The sequence below is a fragment of the Pyrus communis genome, chromosome 5 (assembly GCF_963583255.1).
Source record: "Pyrus communis chromosome 5, drPyrComm1.1, whole genome shotgun sequence".
Taxonomy (NCBI): Eukaryota; Viridiplantae; Streptophyta; class Magnoliopsida; order Rosales; family Rosaceae; genus Pyrus; species Pyrus communis.
This window is the reverse complement of record NC_084807.1, coordinates 26,979,703-26,988,204: the sequence shown is the minus strand read 5'-3', so window position 1 is coordinate 26,988,204 and position 8,502 is coordinate 26,979,703. Positions and strand designations below refer to the sequence as shown.

General features: G+C 40.2%; 2 protein-coding genes across 3 annotated transcripts; one reads left to right on the top strand and one right to left on the bottom strand.

Annotated features, from left to right (window-relative positions):
* Positions 1-323: 323 nt before the first annotated feature.
* LOC137735142 (transcription factor TCP19-like) lies at positions 324-2,123 on the bottom strand. 2 transcript variants are annotated; one of them, XM_068474530.1, is made up of 2 exons: positions 2,057-2,123; positions 324-1,752 (listed from the first exon to the last, which is right to left on the bottom strand). In XM_068474530.1, exon 2 carries the CDS (start codon positions 1,737-1,739, stop codon positions 636-638), a length of 1,104 nt encoding a protein of 367 aa, XP_068330631.1. In that variant the 5' UTR covers positions 1,740-1,752; positions 2,057-2,123; the 3' UTR covers positions 324-635. The 2 variants fall into 2 exon arrangements, with proteins under 2 accessions (XP_068330631.1, XP_068330632.1); XM_068474531.1 differs by having other exon boundaries at positions 324-1,760; positions 2,057-2,114.
* A 4,120-nt stretch (positions 2,124-6,243) lies between these two features.
* LOC137733424 (peroxidase 66-like) lies at positions 6,244-7,824 on the top strand. Its single transcript, XM_068472576.1, has 4 exons — positions 6,244-6,467; position 6,622; positions 6,920-7,108; positions 7,261-7,824. The coding sequence occupies exons 1-4, from the start codon at positions 6,244-6,246 to the stop codon at positions 7,822-7,824; spliced, it is 978 nt and encodes a 325-aa protein (XP_068328677.1).
* Positions 7,825-8,502: the final 678 nt, after the last annotated feature.

The window sequence follows — 8,502 nt, the reverse complement described above, 5'->3', positions numbered from 1 at the left end:
ATTAAATTTTTTGAATAAAATTTGTAAACTAATTGATATAGTTGTACATGATTAAATGTTAATTGAGTATTACTATTTATACCACTTAGATAACATCTGATGTAAATAGTCATATCATTTGAAAATTTTGAAAAAACCTAAGAAAAAGAATAAGAAAGACTCATCATCGTATACTATAATTATCATTTAATTAACTAATTTTTCTAAAATATTGGTTTATTAAATAATGAACTAAATTTAAAATTTTGATTAATTCAAATGATATGGCTGTCCATATCAAATGTCATTAAAATAGTATAAAAATGTAATACAAAAATATGATATGGATATCATTAATCTTGCCAATTAACGCACGTATTTCTTATTAATTACTTCTCGAAACCATTGAGTACTAACCGCAAATCATAATTGTTACTAGAATGATCAATCTGGGTTTTACTAGAATGCTCTATTTATTTGATAAGAAATGCAAACTTTGAACCTAAGGCCACAAAGTAGAGACAAAAGCCGAAAGAGGACTTTTGATTAGTAAAACCCAGAGAGACGAAGCAAAAACAGAATTAGTTTTGTGCATCTTACCATAAAGGCCTAAACCCTCTAAAAACCCTAGAAATTAGTTGACTCAAAACTCCGATTCAAGATTCCGAGTATGTCGTTTGTGCATTTGCAGCCTGCCCCATGAACTGAAGCTCCTTCTTATCATAAATCTCCAACGAAAAATCCCTCAGCATCTGAGTGGCGGAGCTCGGCGGAGCAGCAGCAGCGGCGGCTGCAGCACTGGTCCCCGAGGCCGAGTCCAAACTCTGTCCCAAACTAGAAGAGCAGCTCCCACCACCACCCGCGGCGGTGCCGCTCGAAATCGAGCCCGAAGAAGCCTGCAACTGCCCATCTCCGCCGCTAATACCACCAACTTGAACCCCAGGTTGGAATGCAGAGACGAAATTGGACATGGGTCTGGATTGGAAATTGAAAATCGGCGTCGTGGAATCCGCCGTTGGAATAGCCCAGAGCTGAGGCTGGTTCTGAATCGCCCCGGAGTTCGGAAACATGAAGAAAGGCCCAGCCGCGCCGGTTGCTCCGACTTGCCACATAGGCACAAAGCCACCTCCACCTCTACCGCCACCGTACGTCATTGGTGCTATGGGTGCCAACCCACTAGGCAGAGAGTTCTGGTCGTGCGCGTCAATGAACTCACCCGTGGAACCTCTCATCTTCTTTCTCTTATTGGGTATTTCGGTAATTTCACCGTTGGGTCTGGCAGGGGAAGTAGTGGGTATCTTTAGAGTGCCGCCGACAGAGATGGCGATAGCGGGGACGGTCCCTGAGCCGGTGGCTTGAATGATAGCAGGCTCGGCGTGCTCCAGTAGCCATCTTATGGTTTCGCCGTCGGACTTGTGGCCGAGTTCCCGGGTCAGTTGAAAAATCCTGGCTGCACACACGGCGGGCATTCGGATCCTCCGGCCCCGGCCCTCCACCTTCGTGTGGCGGTCCTTCGACGACCTCCTAGCCGGTTTTAGCGCCGTAGAAACGGGTACCGGAACAATCCCCATGGACAGAGATCCCTGCGGGTCTAAATGTTGAACTGGGTCCGTCAGCTCTTCCTTCATCGTCAGCACCGTCGCCGGTGGTTCCGCCACGAATGGGCCGGACACTGAGGTGGTGGTGGTAGTGTTGTTACTGTCGCCGCCGTGTTCAAGCTCGTTGCTTTCTTCAAGGCTCTGCCTTTGATTCGACTTCATCTTCTCCAAAAATCTGCCGGACTTCAAGAATCTCAGAAAAATTGAACAACCCAGAAAAAACCCCGATGGAAAAACACAAAATCAAGCTGTAAAACGAGGAACTGAAGAGAATTTAAGAGCAGGAAAAATCTGGGTTAGCTGCAGAAAACAGTGCAAGAACAGAGGACGATTTTTTTACTGGGATTTTAAATCTCTGTTCGTACTTTTGGATTAGATTGGATTAATGAACTAATTATGGAAAGAAACATCAAATACTTGAACAATTATGAAACTTAAAAGGAACAGTACAATGAAGGGGAGGGAGAGAGGGAACGAACCCTAGAGAGAGAGAATCAGAAGAGCCCCCACTTTTCCTCCTTTTTCTCCTTGCGAGCCCTACCACTGAGGGGGACCCCCCGCGATGCTTTATCTATCTATTTATAGGGGAAGGAAATCCAATCAACGGTTCTGGAATTTGTACACACATCATGACCCATGCACATGCTGCCACGTTGTTGAGTCTTGTTTTGTGGGTTCCGTACCTTCAGATTAGGGCTTACATGCAGATGATCATCTGCAGGGTCGTTCATTTTGATGAAAAGGATCGTAGCGATCAGAACATGCCACGTGATCATCAAGAACACTCATATCACATGCTTTCCAAATTCTGACCATTTTTATTTCCTTGTTTTGTTTTAAATTGCCTTAATATTTCACGCTGGTAGTACTAAAGGGATTAAATTAGGAAATTAAATTCACAAATTAAATGATATATTAGTAATAGAAATAAACACGTTTATCAATGTGTAACTAATAAACTAATCATCAATTTTCATATCCTTTAACTTTTCAAATTTTGTTTACAAATTTAATCTCTCTATCATTACTATTTACAATCACACGAGGATTCGCCAAAAAGAAAATAATTTGCGAAAAAAGAAAAAAAAATTATGACCAAATCACTTGAAAAGTATGGTAGAAAAAAATAGTTGTTATATGTCAGAATTTATTCCTAATGAGTGCCAATAAAAGTTTAAGGGCAAGTTTGAATTTTTTTTTTTAAAATGACTAAAATGCTTTCGATTCAATTATTTTTGGGATAAAAACACTTGAAGTGTTTTATGCAAGATTCACTAGCATTTTTACTACTGATTAGTTCTAAAATTATTTTTCATAAAAGTGCTGCAATCATTTTAAATGTATTTCCAAAAGAGCTTTAAGAATCCGAATAGCATGTAGTTTGGTCATGCTCAAAAAGCCAATATTCGTTTAAGTCCACTTAACTAATGACTCGGTCTTTGACACACCCCGACCGAGATCAGGGCGTGCTGGCCGTCACTCGAAGGTGACGTAGCCATGTGCGCGTGCGGAAGCTAATTAAGAAGGTAATATAAAAGTACTAATAATTAAAAACCTAATAACATACAAAGTACTAGTGTATGTGAGACACAATTCAGAGCAAGCCTACAACAGTCCAAAAGGAAAGATACGACATATGTACACCCGAAGGTGACCCTACAATGGTGAATGTCTGTCAGAAATTGCCGGGACGCCCTCTGGGATAAACCACCGAACCTTCTAGACCACTAGAACCTGGAGGGGCGCAAAAACAAAAGCGTGAGTGGGCAAAAACAAAGTTCTTTGAAAACTCTTTAGCAAAACACATTCTAACCCCTCGCCGTAAAACCTGTATACTTCCCAGAAAATGAACATATATACGTATGTATAGATATGTCAATCATGCTCCACATATGCCATTCATGCTTTGCAATATGCCATTCATGCTTGAGAATATGCCATTACAGAATATCATAATCAATTATAAATGCTCAAGCGTAATTCACATCGAATATATATAATCTGGCAGCCGGGAGTCACCTAACGTGACCTGTACGGCTGAATCTAGAGCTCCACTCTCAACTCAATAACTGAATCTGCACACGAGTCGGAACCACCTAACGTGGTCTGTACGACAAGCTGGGTGTATTATATATATGTATGCTCTAGTGCTACGATCACGTGAAGCTGTGCGATAATCGCGGGTCACCTACAAGTCGGAACCACCTAATGTGGTCTGTACGACAGGCTTGCACCTATCTTGGATCCAAGGCGAGCATGCGGTGCTGGTGAACATACACGTGAAGGCTGTGCCCTGGCCCTGGGCGGGAGCACTAACACCGGGGGTGCAGATTATGAGCTCTCTAAACCTCTCAAATTACCATTGCATAATAAACAGGAACGCATAACCACATGAATACCGTTTACCTGGCACTTACCTGTGCGTCCACAGCACCAAATACACATTTATATATATGTATGCCAATTACCAATGCACGTGATGATGCGTAAACAATATTCAAATGATGCATGGCATAAAACATATAACCTTTTCTATTCTATTTCTGGGAATTTAGAGGTATATAGGTATATACGGAAAACAAAAGCCCACTCACTGGTAATTAGAAGGGTCGTAGCCCCCCTGCCTCGAGTGTGTACGCTCGTCCTCGGAAAACGAATCACCTATACGCGACAAAGTTACGAAAACATTAATTTAAAAGCACCTAAGCAACTTCTCGTAATAACTTCTCATACATTGCTCAAATTGGACAATTGAATATACCAACGTGACCTACACAACCTCAGGATCACGCCCATATTTTTAGAAAAATTTTTGGACCACGCACGCGCCCCCACGCGCCTGAACACGCACGGACCTACGCGCCCCCACGCGCGGCCCACGTGCACTGCACACTGACGGCGTCAGTTGACGCCGTCAGGAATATTCCGTTAACTGACGGAATATTCCGTCAAATCTAACCGGATTCTGTCACTGCCGTTAGGAATATTCCGTTAGACTTAACGGAATATTCCTCTTTCTTCTCCGGCGAACCTCCGGCGCCGGCGACGGCGCCGGAAAACTGGGAAAATTTCTAACTTTGTTTTCTCCTTCGTTTTTCAACCAAATTTCACGTTCTTTATACCAAAATGAAGCTTAGGACTAGTAGAATCACGTTAGACTAGTTTTAAGGCCTAAAAGTTGCTAGATCATACCTGTCCACGACTTCAAAGTTCGGCCAACTTCGAACCTAGCCTTCCCGACGTCCAAATTCACCCAACGAACTACTCCGAGGCTCCTTGGGACCTCACAAGCACAACTACAAGCTTAGAAATTCCAAAAACAAGCTAGTTTAGGTTTGCATGAACAGTGTTCAAATCGGACCTCGTGATATCGACGTGAAAATGGTGTTTTCCTTACCTGAAAATGGCACATTTGAACTCCTCTCAGCTCCACGAACACGATGGTGGTCTTAGTTTCTTGATTGGTGAAGGTTTGATAGGTTTGTATGTGTGTCCGTGTGTTTGCAGAAGGAAGAAGAAGAGAGGACTCGGGGAGGAAGAGAGAGAGAGAGAGAGAGTAGACAGAGTGAGGGAATGAGGGAGGGAATCCCGGGAAGAAAAAGAAAATGTATGATTGTGTGTGGTCCTACCACACCACACAACACAAAAATACACGTAAAATAACAGCTAGGGGGGTAAAATTGTAAATTCACACGTACGTTTCGTTAGTTTCGGGACGGGATGTTACAGTCTTGCTATGCTTATATTTTTGTACTTGGATGCTCCTATTAATGTACCAAACACAAAGAGATGTGATCGATGAAGGTGAGTCGGACTAAAATATAAGAAAAACTAAAGAAAATGGTTTGAAAACTTTGAATTTTAACGAAAATGACAAAATAAAAGGTAAAGTGAATAATACTATAATTGACTTTTTAGTATGAAAATATGATTTTTCGTTAAAGTGAACAATACCGATAATTTTTTGTTAAAGTTCTCTAAAATCTAAGGGTATGGTTTGTATGCGCTTCCTTCCGGGCTGCCTGGACGGGCACAACTATAAGTCCTTTTTGCCTTTGATATGAACAAATGAGTTCGAAGTAAATTCACCCTATTTCTTGTTTTATTTTCTTTGCATTTACGATGAGTCGCAAGAAATTAATAAGAATGTTCCCTAGTTTCTATTTTTTTATGGAAAAAAATTCCTTTAGTAGGTTATGTATAATAATTTGCAGTACTACGAGCTTGTACATTATCCCCACTTTCTCACCAACCGCACGCATAAACCAACCATGAAAGATATAAGCCAACAACAACTTTATCAGACTTATAACAATATTCAAATCTGAAATTTGTTTCTTTTGGAATAATCTTCGAGTTTAATCCATCCAACAAAACGGTGATCCTCCAAGGACCAAGAACAGCAGCTTAATTAGGTGGATATACTTGGTTTCAAAGCACACAGTACATGCCGAAAGCAGGGTCAAAGTTATAGTACTACACATTATAATTCTGCAGATTGTTTCTCTATTTAGTAACTTAAAAGTACGATCAATATGCATATAATAATATACATCAAATCCTGAAAATGTATATATACTTGTTATATATATCGATCCCATCAAAATTTTCTATCAGCACCTTCAAATCTAAACCCTAATTCCTATCTCAATTTGTCCCTGAGATAATGGCTGTGTTTGCACCAAAAACTATCTTCCTCTTCCATGCATTCATTTTACTGCCTTCAACTAGGGTTTCAGAATCAAAAGGAGCGCTCAGTGCTCACTACTATGATCAAACGTGTCCACAAGCTGAGAAAATCATATTACAAGCGGTGTATAATGCTTCCATGCATGACCCTAAAGTCCCAGCTCGTATCTTAAGGATGTTCTTCCATGATTGTTTCATAAGGTTACAATCTCTCTCTCTCTCTCTCTCCCCCTCTCTTTCTCTCTCTCTCTCTCTCTCTCTCCCCCTCTCTTTCTCTCTCTCTCTCTCTCTCTCTCTCTCTCTCTCTCTCTCTCTCTCTCTCGCATTAATATATACAAGTCCTTTTTTTTAGCAGGGTTCCCTTTCACTGTTCATGGAACAGGATAAAAATAATCTCAAGTTGCCTGTATAATGACCATGTACTGCCTACATATCATCCCTTTATAATGTAGAGCTATAAAAAATAAAATAAAAAGGCAAAAACACTAAATCATGGATAATCACTAGCTATGTGGTCAATACTTAGTAACTATATAAGCACTACAGTTGTACTACAGTATCCTACTCCGAGAACAGTGGAACGAGATCCCTGCTAAGAAGCTTGGTCTATATATTGTATAAAAGTTGTGTAGAACTAATCTATGTTGGTTTAGGGATGCGATGCGTCGTTGCTACTAGACTCAACCGCAGGAAACCAAGCAGAGAAAGATGGCCCTCCCAACATCTCAGTCCGATCATTCTATGTGATCGACGATGCCAAAGCCAAGCTAGAAGCCGCATGTCCACACACCGTTTCTTGTGCTGATATCGTTGGCATTGCCGCAAGAGATGTAGTGATCATGGTATGTATGCACGCAATTTCCTAGCTACGTATATACTATCCGCTAATCTGAAAGTGTACAGCTAGTACTGTTATCGTTGCAGTATTTCTCATGTTGTGGGACAAATGCTTATATATAGAAGAACCTGACGTGCGTACATTCATTTTTGTCAGTCCGGAGGTCCGTTTTGGAATGTGCTAAAAGGAAGGAAAGACGGAGGGGTGTCGAAAGCTAATGAGACCATCAATTTACCAGCTCCAACAATCAATGTATCCCAATTGATTCAAAGCTTTGCTAAGAGAGGTTTAGGTGTTAAAGATTTGGTTGCTCTATCTGGTGGCCACACTCTAGGGTTCTCACATTGTTCTTCATTCGAATCCTGGCTTCGGAATTTTAGTTCAGTACACGATGTCGACCCAACCATGAACAATGAATTTGCTCAGAATCTAAGAAAGAAATGTCCTAAACCAAACAGGGATACCACTGCCGGAGAGTTGTTGGATTCAACTTCCTCAACTTTTGATAACAATTACTACAAGCAATTGGTGGCAGGTAAGGGCGTGTTTGGATCGGATCAAGCGTTGTTTAGTGATTACAGGACTAGATGGATTGTTGAGTCGTTTGCCAAGGATCAAAGTGTGTTCTTCAAGGAGTTTGCAGCTTCAATGGTAAATCTTGGAAATGTTGGGGTGATTGAGGATGGTGAAGTGAGACTGAATTGCCGTGTGGTGAATTGATCAGTATTATATGATCACGAAAGAGTAATTGATCAAAGATGTATATTTCTGTTGTTTAACTTTGATCTTGTATTGAAAATAAAATTTATTTTCCTTATAGGTAATTTCTGCACACGCGTTAACACGTCATACACTTTTTTTTCTTTCCTTGCACACCCTTGTTTAATCATATTTGGGTTTTCTTTTTCGTTTGATTGTTTAATCTAATGATCATAAAGAGAGAGATGGGTGAAAGAAAAAAAAAGTGTAATTATCATTTATATGATACATATGGGCTCACAATGGACTTCGACGGATTTATATATTTTCATAGAAGGCATAATTACACCTTTTTTTTTTTTTTTTTTGAGAATTTTATGAATTTTATACAAACATATATCTCATATCAAATTTGAATTTATGAAATTCTCAAATTAAATGAAGACTGGATGAAACTAGATTAAATGATTGTGTGTGTATAATATATACACGTAAACGTACACATGTTATATCGTTTGGTTACTTAAATTAATGAAGACTGAATTGTCGTGGGTTGCCAATAGAACGAGAAATACTTCTTTGTTCAATAATGCATTGCCAAATGCAAATTTTTCTACATGACAATGTGTTGTTGGATCGAAATGCCATGTGATAGTGAACTTGATCCATGCAACTTGCTCTCCAATAGCAGGATTGAAA

Excerpts from the sequence above, each read along its gene's own strand:
- LOC137733424 (XM_068472576.1), top strand. The coding sequence starts at position 6,244 with ATGGCTGTGTTTGCACCAAAAACTATCTTCCTCTTCCATGCATTCATT. Across the intron at positions 7,109-7,260 it reads CAAGAGATGTAGTGATCATG|TCCGGAGGTCCGTTTTGGAA; the intron begins GTATGTATGCAC and ends CATTTTTGTCAG.
- LOC137735142 (XM_068474530.1), bottom strand. The coding sequence starts at position 1,739 with ATGAAGTCGAATCAAAGGCAGAGCCTTGAAGAAAGCAACGAGCTTGAA.